The 17020-nt window shown below is 44.0% G+C and overlaps 1 protein-coding gene across 1 annotated transcript in view; it reads right to left on the bottom strand.

Annotated features, from left to right (window-relative positions):
* Positions 1-17020, bottom strand: part of PIP4K2A (phosphatidylinositol-5-phosphate 4-kinase type 2 alpha) — a 61948-nt gene that overhangs the window by 40707 nt on the left and 4221 nt on the right. The window contains exon 3 of the mRNA XM_023758580.1: positions 1487-1639. Within this exon, the coding sequence (XP_023614348.1) occupies positions 1487-1639 (153 nt within the window). The remainder of the gene's footprint in view (positions 1-1486; positions 1640-17020) is intronic.

The following is a 17020-nucleotide window of genomic DNA, read 5'->3' as shown; positions in this document are numbered from 1 at the left end:
ACTCCTAAGGCTTAGGAAGAGCCACACTCAAGGGGCCAAAGAGCCGCATGTGGCTCGCGAGCCGCAGTTTGCCGACCACGGGACACAATCAGGGCCCATAGCATTTTATTTTGAATGCCCTCTGTGGTAATCAGTCTTTATTCTGTGAGGGGGATTTGAAGCTGTTTAGGTAGAAAGAAACCGAAGCAGGACTCTAAAAGCATGTGCGAGCGTTCAAACACCAGTTCTGGAGATGATTGCTGCCATGTGGCAAGCGACGGTCATAGTCTTGCCATAAGACTGCAATTTCTCGAGATGACATCGTTGTTACTGGTTATTGTCGTAAGACTCGGTAACAACTACCATCACCATGTACGGAGCACCTTGTGTATGGCACATGCTGTCAGCCCCCCCCCCCGCGCCCCTCCCCCGCCCCCGTTTAAACTTTAGGACTCATTTTCGTTGTTATTATCTCCACTGCATACATGGAAACACGGAGGCTGCAAAGACCAGAAGTCATATGGTTAGTACCTGGCAGAGCTGGGATTTGAACCTGGGTTTGTCTGACACTGGACTTCATGCTCTTACTACATAGTCAGTAAGGCATCTCACAGCTCTACTAGGACCTGGGAACATGTGCTCCACCAGGTAACTTGCAGTGCAATTTATTCATTCTTGAGTGGGAGGGAATAGAAGGGAGGAAGGGAGGGTGGGAGGCAGGGTGGGAAGGAGGAAGGGACTGCTGCTCCCAAGAGTAGTTTCATTCTTTCCCCAGGTGATTATGAAGGACTAATGATGAGGGGTGAAAATGAAAGAACTGTCTAGAGTGTGAGTGGGGGTGGGTCTTTTGGGGGCCAGGCAGAAAAAGACTAGTGAAAGCAGGATAGGATTTGGAGGTGTAAATGGATAAATACGCACAGGTCAACACCTAACTTCTAACGTGTGCAAAAAACTTTTGAACTGCTGCCAAATCTTAAGCTGAGCTATTTTAAAATCAAGATGGCAAACATCGAAACTATTATACAGGAGAGTATTTAGATTAAAAGCATTATATTAATAACTAATCATCTTCAGAGGATAAGCATTCCTAAATGTTAACTGTCAGTAATCTGGCCACAGTACTTTTTAAAAAGCCCCGCTAGCCTGACCTGCGGCTTAGTGGTTGACCGGCAACCTATGAACCAGGAAGTCATGGTTTGATTCCTTGTCAGGGCACATTCCAGGGTTTCAGGCTCGGTCCCCAGTAGGGGGCATGCAGGAAGCAGCCAATCAATGATTCTCTCTCATCATTGGTTGTTTCTCCTCTCCCTCTCCCTTCCTCACTGAAATCAACAAAAATATTTTTTTAAAAATAAAATAAATAAAAAGCCCAGCTAGAGGCAATTTTGATGTCAAATGTGTTCTCATCACTTCCTGACGACGTATTTAATATTTAAATCTTTGGCCTTGATGATCAGAAGTCATGAATGTTAACCTTTTCAGAGTCTCAAATATAAAGAAAAATTACCTGGTGGTATTTTTTCAGGATGTTGTGCATTTCAGCCACATCTTCACTCGTAATGGTCTTGATGATGTATCTTTTGTCGTAGGATGTGTGGAATCGGGCTCCACTGCGTGCCTGGGAATCGTTGGGAAGGGGTGCGCTCCTGGTCAAGGAGTTCTTCCCGTTGGGATAAGTGGGAAGGAGAAAAGAGAACCAGTTAAAAACATGGCTTTCCGATTTCCAAACAATCTGTTGTCATCACAAATTTTCAAAAACATTTGTGTTTGGAAGAAATTGGTAAGTAGGATGACAACATTTTATATGCATCATAAATTAAAATGCTAGTCTTTCAAATGGAATGAAAACAGGGTGGGTCTGTATTATAATTCTAATGTCCTTAAAATAGGCTAATGTCTAGAATTACAATCAAAGTTATTTTTTTCACCTTGCAATTTTGTGAGTTGGGCAAAAGCCCAAATTTTCTTCTGAATAAAATTAGGTCCCAGTCATGAAAGAAAATTTTACATCACTGAGCGTTTCCTTAATGACAGGGATTCTGCCAAACATTAAGCACAGAGTACTTCTCCCAATTCTGATCTCATCCCCATGAAACGGTTTCTATTAATATCACCATCATTTTATAGACGAGGAGATGGAGATCAGAAAGGTTTAACAACTTGGCAAAGGTCACAGAGGTAATAAGGAAAGAGCTAGGATTCCATCTAGTGCACTGGCTCAGAACCCACGTTCTCAACTAGTAAACAACTCAATTAGTATACGCTGCTGCCTGCCACGTGCCCTGGGAGGAGGCCGGGCAGCAATATTCTACATTAGCTCCTCAGAAGATTCTGATTTGGCCCATTTTCCACCCCTGGCCATGTTTGGGAATGACTATCTTCTGAAGAGTAGACAAGGAGAGGCTGTGAGCAGGGGTTCTTCCAGTACCATTTCATCCTAGTATAGGCTCAGGCTATGGACACTCTAGCTCAGCGGTTCTCAACCTGTGGGTCGCGACACCTTTGGCGGTCGAATGACCCTTTCACAGGGGTCGCCTAAGACCATCCTGCATATCAGATATTTACATTACGATTCATAACAGTAGCAACATTACAGTTATGAAGTAGCAACAAAAATAATTTTATGGTTGGGTCACAACATGAGGAACTGTATTTAAAGGGCCAGAAGGTTGAGAACCACTGCTCTAGCTAGTAAGTCTACCCTTTCCTCCCAAGTAACTCTCCTGGTTGAATCTCCTGTTTTCTTTTTTTTTATTTTTTATTTTTTTTTTTTATTTTTCGCTAAAAGTATTACAAAGGGTATTACATAAGTGTCCTTTTTTCCCCCCGCCCTTGACAAGCCCCTGCCCTCCCTTACCCCCCAGTGTCTTATGTCCATTAGTTATGGTTATATGGATGCATACAAGTCCTTCGGTTGATCTCTTACTCCCCTCCCTCCTGTCCCCCATCCCTCCCTGGCCTTCCCACTGCAGTCCGACAATCAGTTTGACAGAAGGTTGAGAACCACTGCTCTAGCTAGTAAGTCTACCCTTTCCTCCCAAGTAACTCTCCTGGTTGAATCTCCTGTTTTCTTATAGACTCCAGGCCCTCCCCAACCTTCTTGCACTGGCTACCCAGACTACTGGGATGAGCAAAGCCCTGGTATCTGAGGAGTCTGGTCTTCTCTGCTGACTGTGCACTTCAGAACTGACGCTCCTCCCCCGCCTGGCCCCGCTGGGTTGCATTTGAGGGATTCAAAGGCGAAGACTCCTCTCTTCAGCTTCCTCTCTAAATGTGGGCATGCAAAAGCCCCAGTAAACCAAATGCTATCTACTTAAGGGGACACAGACATCTTTAGAGAGGCTGCAATATCACTGCATCTGGGGTTTTCAATGAAAGAGTTCCCTTTTTGTATATAGTATTTTTTGTCTCTTTCACCTGACCTTCCTTTCTAGATGAAACCCAACAGGATCCAGCCATATGAGGTGTGATTATATTGCAGTGGCACAGCTGTGCATGTGGGTCCTTTGTGAGCCGAGGGACACTGGCCATGAGCTCGCTCTCATTTCCAAGGATGGGCCTTAGTACTGCCTGATACTACTCCCTGAGATAGTACATCTTGGACCAATGCAAGCAGGCACACCTATAAAGTGCAGAGCCAATACTGCGAATTTCACTGAATTTGCTTTCCTTAGCTTATTAGAAGAATAAAGAATCAGTGTAACTCCCAATGACTTTAAATAGCAGGATGTGGCAGGGTTAAATTATTCTTAAGATAACGAAATTCATTAGACAGACAGGATGGTGAAAACAATTTTCAGGATGAAAATGGCTGTATTAACAGGAGTTTATCAATTACGCTGCTTTTTCTAAAAAAAAAAATCTCCTTTATACTAATTTCTCTGATTAAGATTCAAAGTGAATGCTCCTTTAACACTAGAAACAAGCAATCATTGCTCTTGGCTAATAGCCTTACTTTTTCCTCCCAAACATTAATTTGCAAATCCAGATGAAACAAGAACACTAGGAATCGTAAGATTACAAATTACTTTCAGGCATAAAATCAAAGCAGGAACAATCAACTTTATGAGAGTCAAGCAAACAGGTTATACATTTTATACAATTGATAATACCTGTAAACTAACTTATGGGAGGGTGGGAAACAGTACAGGATAACTGCATTCAGCAAAGGACAGAATTACAGCAGCATCCGTTGCATAGGTGGCTTTCTTAGGCATATTAGATATGAAAGTATAATGTTCTGTCACGGACCAATGGGATAGAATAAAATTGAAAGCTGTACCATCAGTGCGTCTCAAACTTTAATGAGTAACCAAATCACCCGGGGTCATGTTAAATTGCAGATTCTGATCCAACAGGTATGGGGCGGGGCATCTGAAGAAGCAGATGACGCTGACAGACTGTGTCTTTGGACCACATGTGAGAACCAAGAGTTCCTGAATTGTGGCTGCGATGTTTCATCTGGTGCAGCGTGTGCAGTCTCTGCATTAAGTGTGCTATAAGTACAGACTAACCTGAATAAACGCCTTTCCTATTATATCCTGCCCAACTCTGGTTTCATTAAAATGAGAAACTTTAAAGTAAAGAATAATTCATTGTATTAATTCACTAAAGAAATGTCTAATTATACTGACTATGCGGAAGGTAACGCATGGATTTAAAAAGGGCCAGAATGCATACTAACATAATGTCACAATTCCTCAGCTTACCTGCTACCTCCTTCCAAATCCTTTGCCTTTCCTTTCAGTTTCTAAGACATTGATAATTATTTATTACAGATTTTCCATATGGATATTGGCCATATCTTAATCTTGGGATATTAACAACTTATAAATGCTAATCTTGATTTTGCTTCAATTTTTCAATAATCACATTAGTCCCATCCCACAATATCTACTTCCAGTGTGTGGAGGAATGGTTTTAAGGCTTTTAGTTGTCAAATAATCTGTAGTGTCAGGAACAGATAATTTGTTAAATTTAGAATGCATGTTTTACAGTCACTATGAATAAAAAAATATGAGTCAAACTTACTGAAAGCCTCAGACAAGCAGAAAATCAGAAGCGTAAGCACAGTTGCACACAAAATGCATGATCCCTGGAATGATTCTAAGGCTTGGAAGAATGCAACTCATTATTTCCCATTTATTTTCACATTCCTGTGAGACAGAAAAAGCCAGGTGCATTTTCCTACTTGCAGGTAACGAAACTGGAGTATAGCGGAGTCAAATCATATCATATGCCTACGGCTCCTGCCTAAAGCTTCCTCTGAGGTAAGCAAAGAAGGCAATTTATAAAGACAAGACTAAACTTTTGCCATTACGTAACATCATAATCATAGACTTTTTGTAGCCTTTGAAGTAAGGCAGAAGTGTTGGCTTGTTTGTGTTAAAGGCAGTGCTCTGTAATGGTGGGGTGCGGCCTGGCACCTAGGACATGCTTCGCCACTCGTCTCCCCTGGGATGTGTCATGGTCTCCTTGAGCCTCAGTTTCTGGGCTTGAAACGTGATGGAATAAGCCCAGGGGAGAGGGTGGGCTAAATCAGATCTCTACTTCAGGCTTTTTATCCCTCTAAAAATGTAACCCCTCGGAGACACAGCACACTGCTCTGGGGCTGCTGGGGAGTGCAGACCTCAGAAGGCGATTCGATGTTTCCCAAGGAAAGTCCACTCAGAAGAGAGCCCAACCATCCTCTCCGCGGGGCATAATGATGGTTCAGGACATCTGGGCCAAGATTAAAGAGAGGATGACAACAGTGCTCAGAGCAGCATGAAAATAACACTTCATAGATTCCAGATGTACTCAGGGCAAGAATGAGAAAACGAGCTACGGAAAGGGGGTCAGGGTATGTATGAAAATAGTCAGGGAGCGGCCTCAAAACAGTCCGCTATCTAGTGAAACTGAATATTGAAACTCATTAGTGTGCTTTGTTCTGTCACAAAGGAAAAATGAACCACAGCATCATACAGGTTGGACAAGTTTGGGAGGCCAGGAGGAGAAAGCCCTGAGAAGAAACAGAGCTTGAGAGTGATCTATGGGAGCCGCCAAGGGGTCCCTCTATGTGTAAATAAATCTCATAATCAAAGAGCATGATAGTTGAAAACAACCATGGAGATGATTCCAAACCACTCAATTTACAGCTCAGAAACCAGAAACCGGAGTGGAAATGACTTGCCGTCTGAGTTTGTTAGCGTGGAGTGGGACAGAGCAGCCGGCCTCCCCCACCCACCACCGCTGCCTCCCTGCCCGGCCCGAGTGTGCTGGGCATTATGATGGGATTGTTGGTATAGATTTCTGTGTGGAGTCAAATACCCTCTAATCACAATTCAGTGCCTGAGCCAGCTGGCAAAACCGCCAAACTTGTCTTTAGGTTTTCAATTTTGCCAAGTAAAACCATCAAGAATAGCCTCAGTGCTAATGTAGTCAGAGTCCTTAATTTATGCTTTTATTACCACGTGTACAAATCTACCTTGACTGGGTCTAGGACTGTTCATTACCTGCCTTTACCTGAGGCGAGCAGGGTCAGGAGCCACCTTCTCTTGAGACAAGAGCTGAGGCAGATGTGTGTTTGAGGGGCAAGGCTTCAGAACAGGAAAACAAGGCGCTGCTGAGCTCAGGGCTAGAGTCAGACGATTGACAGGGCACAAGGCAGGGCTGAAAGATGCCTCGTCCGCAGGATTTCCTGCGTCCTGTGCCCGTGGTGACAATCCTATGAATCCTTCATCTCTCTCACCACGAGGCCCAGTTCACCATGTCTGGTTTAATTAGTTCACATGCCTGCGAATAGTTGGAGGTTTTCATTTTCTTTTGGTCACTGGCTTTTATCTTTAGAAGACTCTCCCATCTTCTGTCTTTCCCTTGTTTAGACTGTGTGGGTTTTCTTGGCAAAGAATGCCAAGGTTGAAAGGAGTAATCTTTTATATTGGGAATGCTGAAGTGTTTGGGGGTGTGGGGGACGGGGGGAAGCAACATAAATAAAAAAAAAGACAGAATTTGCAAGTTAGAACAAGATCTGCATGGAAGAAAGAAGTTCTGGCCCAAGGTACCATTTAAAAAAATTATTTATCTTAACCACCCTAAGTCTGAGATGAAGACCTGATCCAACCAAGGGCCTAAAAAGCAACATTTAAAGGACTGGTTTAGTCATCTTCAAGATAATTCCATTTCCAAACTCTAATGTTCACTTTTGGGTTTTGTGTGTGTGTTTTTTTATGTTCATTTTCAAGAGCCCTTACCCCTACTTACCTGTCTGTCTTTATGAGAAAGCTACCAGGTAAAATTACCCAGTGAAATCTACCTGGGGTTTGGAGAGGTCTACTCTCTTTAGAAAACAAACTCCTTGTCAGAGGCAAAGCTTAGAGAGTTCTATGTTCTGTACCATGGTGACATTTAAACACGTAAAATCTGGGTCCTCAGTTTGAGAAGTGTGAATGTGCTGTGTGGATATTTGGGGCCAAAGTCACAACACAACAAAGGCAATCCAGGGCTTATTCAATGTGTGAATTCCTGGCCTTCTGCAATGTCCTGATATACCTCCCCAAGTCTAGAATCCCTCAGAAGAGAACACATTCACAAACCCACCAAGTGTGCACTCATCAGCATGTCCTGGACATCGTGCTGAACTTCAGAACCACCTCGCCACATGAAGTGTAGCTTATTCATACTTCTATTTAGTTCATTCATATGTTCTCAGGCTCATATTGCCCTAAGCAGAGGCCTGGTGACCTTTCAAGTTTCAGAGTCCTGATGATGAAAACTGAGACCCAGAGCATGGATCAGGCATAGGAGCCTTAGACGTCAGGACTGTGACTTTGGGCAAGTCATTTAAGCTCTTTGTGCCTCAAGTTTCCACATCTGTAGAAAGGTAGTATAATGAGAATAATAATAATAATAATAATAATCAAAAGTTTGGGGGTTAAATGAGATCATATACAAAGTTTTTATAATAGTGCCTGGAATACAGTAGTATTCAATAAATTGTAGCTACTATTATAAAAAGCAAATTTTAACTTGGAAGGTAATGAGAGATGCAGATCAATATTAATGAGTTATTCTGCAAGTGGTAAGATAAAAATAAAGAAAAACTTGTAGAATGAGTTCTTCCAATTAGCTCTGAGTTCCTTTCCCCGACCCCAGCCAAACCTCAGTCTGAACCCAGTGAAAATTGAGACTGACATACTTTTACAGGCTATTTTCTACAGCCCTCAATAATAACCATTTACATTTTTAAAAGAGTATTTAAATGTGTGGGCGGGGGGCGGGGGGGCCAGTGAGCAGGAGCAGGCATGGGCTAAATGAGACAGAGGGCTTGAGGAGAGAGTCCGGGCTTTGGAAAAGCACCTGGAAAATGATCGTCTAAGTCATTTGTTTAACCTGTTGGGCTACCACAAAATCCATAATCCCTTCAATGCAGAGCCTTAAAAGGCTTTAATCAACCTTTAAATTATAGATGTAATGGAAATCTGAGAGTGTTTTGTTGCCTCCACTGCCCATAATAGTCACTTGTGGCCTGCCTTGACCACCTTTCTTGTCTTTTCAGGATTTCGGACCTCAGCATACATGGTAGAAACAGGTTGAGTTAGAGGCCAAGTCAAGGGAAATGAGGCCTCTCAAGGATCCCTGCCCCCACCCCTTACTCTGTTATCTGATCATCTGCAAACAAAGACAGTGGGACATAATGGTCTCTAAGCTTTCTTGCTCTGACGAACATTCAGGAATAGTTATTGCTGTCAGTTTGTAGAGACTTAGGAAATGGACAATGATTTGTTATTAGTTTGAAGAAAAAAATGTAATGATAAATGTAAACACTGCAATAAAACATGCTCTATTCACTGGCTACCCTTTTCTTCTACACATTTGATAGTCTCATATTATAAAGTATGCAATTCTTTAAATTCACATGTTCTAAATGGAAAAACTTTTATCAGAACTTTGTACCCTCAAGAAAAAGGTATCCAAGTCAATGGTGGAGGAAAAAGAAAGTTTCATATTGAACATAAATTAATCTTAAACTCTAAGCATTCTTCTTCATAAAGGCTTTACTGAGATATAATTCTTATACCATACAACCCACCCATTTAAAGTGTATAAATCAACGACTTTTAGTATATTTACAAAGTTATACCACAGTGAATTTTAGAACATTTTATCACCTCAAAAAAGAAATCTGACAAAACAAATGAACAAAACAACACAGAAATGGCCGCATAGAAACAGAGAGCAAACTGATGGTTGCCAAAGCGGAAAGGGTTGGGGGATGGATGAAAAAGGTAGTAAGAAGTACAAACTTGCAGTTATAAACTATATAAGCTATAGGGATGTAGTGTACAGTACAGGGAATATGTCAATATTGTAATAACTTTGTACAGTGATAGATGGTTACTAGACTTATCAGGGTAATCACACTGTAAGGTATACAAATGTCAAATCACTATGTTGTACACCTGAAAATAATATAATATTGCATGTCGCCCTAACCGGTTTGGCTCAGTGGATAGAGCGTCAGCCTGCGGACTCAAGGGTCCCAGGTTCGATTCCAGTCAAGGGCATGTACCTTGGTTGCGGGCACATCCCCAGTGGGGAGTGTGCAGGAGGCAGCTGATCAATGTTTCTCTCTCATCGATGTTTCTGACTTTCTATCCCTCTCCTTTCCTCTCTGTAAAAAATCAATAAAATATATTTAATAAAAAAAAATATATATTGCATGTCAACTATCCTATCTAATAAAGAGGGAATATGCTAATTGACCCTCACACTGTCACAAAGATGGCGGTGCCCACAGCCAATAAGAAGGGAATATGCTAACTGACTGCCCCACCCTCAAAGATGGTGGGGCCCTCAGCCAATAAGGAGGGAATATGCTAATTGAATACCATGCCCTCAAAGATGGCAGTGCCTACAGCCAATAAGGAGGAAATATGCTAATTGACTGCCCCGCCCTCAAAGATGGCGGAGCCCACAGCCACAAGATGGTGGCGCCCAGTCCCCTCAGCCCCGCCTGGCGGCGGGCCCAGCCGCTCCGTGCACCTGTCTCCAGAGTCCTCCAGTCCCCTCAGCCTCCCAGCCGCCCAGGGCCACCAAGGCTCAGATAACCAGGGCCGGCCGAGGCTTGTGCTGCTGGCAGTGGCAGCAGCAGAGGTGTGATGGGGGCGTCGCCTTCCCCTGATCGCCGGGTTGCCTCCTGCCCCTGAGGGCTCCCAGACTGTGAGAGGGGGCAGGCCGGGCTGAGGGAGCCCCCCTCCAGTGCATGAATTTTCATGCACCGGGCCTCTAGTCCTATATAATAAAAGGCTAATATGCAAATAGACTGAATGGCAGAACAACTGAAACAACCAAACAACTGGTCACTATGATGTGTGCTGACCACCAGGGGGCGTGTGCAGAACATGGCAGGTGTTGGCCGCAGCGGGATGGTGGAGCAGGTGAGCAGGGGTGCCAGACCAAGGCGGGGTGCTGGTCACTGTCATTGGGGCGAACCTCTGTTGGTTACTGAAAATTCTTTGCTCCCGCATGCCATGGTCCCGCCCGGCGCTCACACCTGCTGCTGGGGCCGGAGCCACCGCTTGCACCCATTGCCAGCGCCAGCCCCACTCGGACCCACAGCCAGCACCGGAGCTGCCACTCACACCCACTGCCAGTGCCTGGCACCGGTCCCGATCACTTGGCGCCATCAACGGGTGTGAGTGGCGGCTGCCGGCCCTGAGGGCTTCCCCACCTCCCCCTGCTCCTGAGGGGTGATTGGGGCAGCAGCTGCTGCTCACACCCACTGATGGTGCCAGCCCCAATCGCTCCGCGCTGTCAGCAGGTTTGAGAGGGGCTGGTGCTGTCAGCGTGAAGGAGTGGTGGCTGCAGGAGCAGGGCTGCCAGCAGACAGGGGATCGGGGGCCGTGGCAGAAGGAGCTGGGCAGGGGCACAGAGGATGGGCCAAGACCCACCCCTGTGCCTACTGCAGCCTCGCAGCCCACAGTTCCTTTCAAGGTGCACGAATTCGTGCACTGGACCCCTAGTACTTCAATTAAAAAAAAAAGAATAAAAAGAAAACTGTACCCATTAGCAGTCACTCCCATTCTTCCCCACAGCCCTATAACTAGTGAGTCACTACCTTCTGTCTTACATATATTGGCCTATTCTGGACATTTCATATAAATGCAATCATACAATACACAGGTATTTGAGATTGGACCAAACATTCTTCTTGCAAGTCCCTTGACCCACTGTGACATCTGTGATATCGCAGGTGTCTCTGGTGAGTGTGGTGACATTGTGGGTGTTCTCTACTCAGTCCAGTTCAGTAGACACATTATAGCCCCGATATAGCTTCTTAGGGATGCGCCTAGGCTTGCTGGGGTATTGGGGATAAAATAAACTGTTTGACAAGCTATTAGATGAAGGGCAGGTAAGAACATGACAATTTAGTCCATTTTTGCCTATCCTGCCACTTGGTAAGTAAACTTATTTTTCACCACTTCCATCTTCTACAGCCAAACCCATTACTGATCTTACAATATACAGTGGGGCCTTGACTTACAAGTGTCCCGACTAACGAGTTTTTCGAGATACGAGCCGTCTCTCGGCCGATTTTTTGCTTTGAGTTGCGAGCTAAAATTCGGGTTACGAGCCAGCTTCAGATACCCCACTGCTAGTTGGCGCAGTGAACGTCACAGTGAATGCCACAACATCAGCCTAGCAAATTGATTTGTCAAATTGACTTGACATACGAGTAATTTGAGTTACGAGCTCCGTCACGGAACGAATTAAACTCGTAAGTCAAGGCCCCACTGTACCCTCTTTCAAATCTCAACAGCTCTGTTTGAATGCTGGTGCCATGTCAGCCCTCAATGGGAAATAAAGCAAATAATGAGAGATGAAGCTCACTCTTCAATGGCCTTCCTACGTTTATAATTGGAAATTTATTGTCCTTTCCCTTGAGAAAGGGATTAATGGTGCTATCCTTCCTCCCCACTCCTCTAAAAGTCTGTACTGAAGATGTTTGTTTTTGCAGTGGGGCGTCCAGGATTAGTGAGGCCCCCAGAAGGGTGGGGGACATTTAAAGGTCAATTTAATTAGCTCATTCTTATCACCAATCTTCCCTACCGTAGCTCATAAAAATGTCACGATTTAGTAACCACAATGGTCCCCTGTACATTTTTTAAATACTCAAGCATTTTGAATGTTTCTCTCGAACTACTCATATACTCTTATATACATTTTTCTCTTTTTTCCCCCATTTTGATATGAATGTGGATATCTGCCAAAAATCATGTACAAAAAACTTTTTATTTTTAGTCAACAGAAAGGCCACTTAAAATCAATGCTGCCATGCTCGACTGAATAAAGGCCACCGCCTTATAAAGGAACATGTCAATATTGTGTGCAAAAACCTAAGCGGCAGGCATCTACTCGAGGTGACTTAATAATAGATTCTGAGATTCACAGCTGAGGGCCTCCCTCATTTCACAGATGAGAAAATGGAGACCTACCAGGGCTAAGTGACTGAATTAAGTCACAGCATCAGTCACTGAAGATCCCGGAAACAAACCAGCCTCCCAACTCCCAGGGAAATGTTCTTCTTCCTGACGGCGGCCACCTATCTCATGGACTTGAAATATGGAAGCCAATCGCTGCCCTGCTGACTACTCAGGACTATGATTACATGCCTCACATCACACGGCCCAGGAGCCGAGCTGCCCAGACAAGGCTGCTTTCTGGGTTTGCGTTGGACATACTTTATCTGAGTGAGCACAGATGGTCCTCTGACCCCGTCAGAGAGGTAAAGACCAACATGCTAACTTGAACATTATCATCAAGAATTTATTAAATGCCCACTGTGTTCAAAGACCTGTGTTAAGCTCTTGGGGAAATTCAGAGAAAGCCTGGGCTGTGACCCCAGGCGTAGAACGGCTTCCGTTGTGCAGGGGAGCAAGACACAGCAATTCAACACTTATCAATAATGAAACAACCTAGGAAAGAAGAACACAAAAGTGAGAGGCAGTGACCAGCAGAGCAAGAAGCAGAGCTGCAAGAACTTCACAGAGCACCGTGAGACCACCTTTAAAAATCTCAAGGTTACAATGCCAGAGACCTGGGTCAGGCTCATGAAGAACAAATGTGGCATCTAACCTGGACAGGTGCTCCCTGTGCTAGCTCTTTGTTGAAAATCACATGTCACAATCCAAAGTGGGTTCAGGGGCAGGAAATGCAGGCAAACAGAGAGTCTGAGTTCCATGTGGGGTGGGAGGGGGGACAGTCTGTGGTGGGAACAGTCATTGGTTCAACTCATAAGAAGGAGAAGCCCTGACTGGGTGGCTCAGTTGGTTGGCGTGTTGTCCCATATACCAAAAGGTTTGGGGTTCTATTCCCCGTCAGGGCACATACCTAGGTTGTGGGTTCGATCCCTGGTAGGGGCCTGGACAGGAGGCAACCTATCGATATTTCTCTCACATGGATGTTTTGTGCGCTCTCTCGCTCTCCCTCTTTCTCCCCCTCCCTCTCTCCATAAAAATATCAATGAAAACATATTCTCAAGTGAGGATTAAAAAATAAAAAAACAGAAAAAGAACAAAAAAAACCTGATAGTGCTGATGGGTTGTGAAAGCATTTTCCCCAAAGGCCTATTAAGAGACTTGTCTAGCCCTAACCGATTTGGCTCAATGGATAGAGCGTTGGCTACCTTGGTTGCGGGCACATCCCTAGTGGGGGATGTGCAGGAGGCAGCTGATCGATGTTACTCTCTCATCGATGTTTCTAACTCTCTATCCCTCTCCCTTCCTCTCTGTAAAAAATCAATAAAATACATTAAAAAAAAGAGACTTGTCTAGCCTTGGCCAGTGACTCAGTGGTTAGAGTGTCCACCTACAACCTAAAGGGTTGCAGGTGTGATTCCCGGTCAAGGGCACTTACCTGGGTTGCCCATCCCCATTCTTCCCTCCTCCAGTGACCTGCTCTCTCAACGTCTCAGGCTCTGACACCTCTGGCTCCTGCCCTTTGTTCTGGTGGCCCATCAGCCACCACTCCTGTCACTTGACTCTCTCCCTGTCTGTGGAGATGCTCTCTGCTCGACCCTGTCAGTGCCAAGTGTCCTGCTTCATGCCTCTCCTTCACTTGTTGGGGTATCGCATAGCCTCCTAATTTCTGTATCTCCCTTCTATATATAACCACCTCAATTATGTATTTTTATTATTAATTTCAGAGAATGATGAAGGGCAGGAGAGAGAGAGAGAGAGAGAGAGAGAGAGAGAGAGAGAGAGAGAGAGAAACATTGATGTGAAAGAGATACGTCAGTTGTCTCCGGCAATCTAGGTATGTGTCCTGACTAGGAATCAAACCCTTAACTTTCTGCTGCATGGGATGATGCTCCAATGGAGCCACATCGGCCGGGGCCACCACAATGACCTTTATAGAAAATCCAGATGACATCACATCCCTGCCCTGTGTAAACCCACAGGACTGCTCACACGCTTCAGAATCTGGTTGAGGTCTGCAGTTCCCACATTCTCTACTGTCCCCTCTTTATCTCCACAATCCACCCCCATCCAGCTGCTTCATTTTCCCCAGCTTCGTGGCCTCCATGTTTTGGCCAGAAAGCTCGCTTCCCTTAGTGTGCCCACTCCCGCCCTCACTCCCGTTCTCCCAGGAGCGTTTCTTACGGGTCCGCCCAGAGCACTTACTCCAGTGCCCAGACCCACTTCTTTTGAGCCTGCAGCCCAGTAAACCAGCTGGACTCAATTCCTGTCCTCAGACAGTTTAAATTATATTTGGGAAAGCTGTATTTGAAAACATGGTGATAAACTTTATGTTATAGAGATACTGATAGATTTTTTTTCAAAGTTTAGTATATTCTGAAGGCCTTGACACTTTAGAATTTTATTTTTAAACCTGAAACAAGAGCATCAATAGTCTAAAACATTACCTCTTAAAATTATTTTAAAATTAGAATTATCTGTTACAAATAAAAAAAAGAAATGCATCAATTGAGAATAACGAGGGGCTCTTTTTAAAAAATCTTCACCCAAGGATACATTTATTGATTTTTAATTTTATCTTTTTTAGGAGAAAGAGAGAGAGAGAAAGAGAGAGAGAGAGAGAGAGAGAGAGAGAGAGAGAGAGAGAGACATTGATTGGTTACTTCCCGCATACACTTCCATGGGGGATCGAACCCACAGCCAACTGAGCCACACAAGCCAGGGCAGTAATGAGGGATTCTAATTCAGGAGATGTTGTAGGGGAAAAGTAAACCTGATATTATCCTCTACAAAGAACAAGAAGGCTCGGTTTCCAATGCATTTAGGTTTAATTCATCATCTCCATCCTGTATAACTTTTTGGGTTCTGGTGGGCAATTCTCTCCCATAGTTCAGAAACTTTAACTGAAGCCTCCATTTAATTTCCTGGAATGTTATAGGGGGGTCTGATTCTCTGAGAGGCAAGGAAGCAGATTTTCTTGAAAAACATTAAAAGTCAGGATGTCTGGGTTTCTGTAAACCTTATTAGCATCTAATACGGAATCTGGCATATAAGAGTTAACCAAAAAAGAAAAAGGAATTCCTTCACCCTTTCTTCTCTTCTGCATTTCCTACAACGTCTAGCAGAGCCTGACATGTAGTCGTGCAAATAAACACACACTGAGTTGATAATTGTGCATGAAATCACCTAAGGGGACTAGAGCTTAAGGTGGCACTGTAGCTGCAGTAACAGTGGAGGCCTCCGTGGGAGCAGTCATTTGGAAAGATCTTATCTTAAAAGTATGGTAAGGGGGAGTCACATTGGCCCAACAATGATCAGAAGAACACAATTCAACTTTGAGCATATTACAAACCAATGAAATAATTTTGTGAAGCATTAATAAATTGAACAAAGTTCTGAATCTGGAAGCACTGAGCACATGCACACACACACACAGGTTTATATATATATGTATATGTTAAGTGATACTGTTATTAATGATGAATATTCTAGAACTGTTGCTTGAATTAGTCTTTAACAGCAAGAAAACAAAGTTTTCTTTTTAAAAGACAGGAAAGAAATCAAAACCAGAGGAAGGATACAAATGTTTATGGGGACAGCAAGAATGATTTTTAATTACTTTAAGTTCACTGATAAGAAGTCAATGAGGTAGGCTAATTACTACGTTCTGCTTTTATACGAGTGCTCAATAATGACTTTTTCAGGTGCAGGAAAAAGGCATTCACACACACAAGGCAGGTCAAGAACATTTATTCATTGGCTTTAATAGGAAGGTTTGAATATTAAATGAACCAGACAATGGAGCTCCTTGTGGCCACATTTATATAAAGCTGCTACATTCAAGCACTTCAGAAAAATAAACACAGCAAGGCAAAGGCAGCCCGAAGCCTGGCCCCCATCAGCGGTGCCTCCAATAAGTGAGGAGACCCCAGGTCACTGATGCTACTTTTCAAACCAGATTGGGAATTTGGTCCTACATGTGTCAGCTGGTCCCTGTTACTAGTTCTGGCCATGATGAATGAAATGCCTGGCCAACAGTGAGTCCAAGTGCCAAGCAGCTGGGATGATGGGCCCCTCTGGTTACAGCCTGTCGCCTTCATCCCTACACCGTGCAGGGCCCTCGGGCACCCAGCCACAGCCAGTGTTGGCACAACCTCTTCCCTTTTTCCAGACCAAGTAGCCAACAAAGTGTGTTGAGTCCCACTACTGACAAATTTTTAAGAGGTGCAGATACTGGGAAAGAAACACAGGATTGGGGAGGGAATCAGTGTATCTCTGGTTTACCAAAGATACTTTGAACACCCACCGTTGTTGTTTTTTTCCTTAATAAAAATACAGTTGCCAAAGAGAAAGCCGCAATTTAAATGCCAAAAGCACCAGGCATGGCCGAGGAAAGGAGTGGTGTTCAAATGATTAATTATCCTCACACTGGCTCTCCTCTATCCTGCTCTCATGCTAAGAGCTTCACAGACTTGCCAATTAGTTAGTGTGAATCGCCCTCTACTTGCCTAATTTGCCTTCAAAGTTTGTACTCAGCAATTTGCATTTACTTAACTACCAGCTTACATGGTTTTTGGTTTTTG

Source organism: Myotis lucifugus, unplaced genomic scaffold (genome assembly GCF_000147115.1).
Source record: "Myotis lucifugus unplaced genomic scaffold, Myoluc2.0 scaffold_132, whole genome shotgun sequence".
In the NCBI taxonomy this organism is placed as follows: Eukaryota; Metazoa; Chordata; class Mammalia; order Chiroptera; family Vespertilionidae; genus Myotis; species Myotis lucifugus.
Note: the sequence above shows the minus strand (reverse complement) of the source record. Positions and strands in the feature narration are given on the sequence as shown.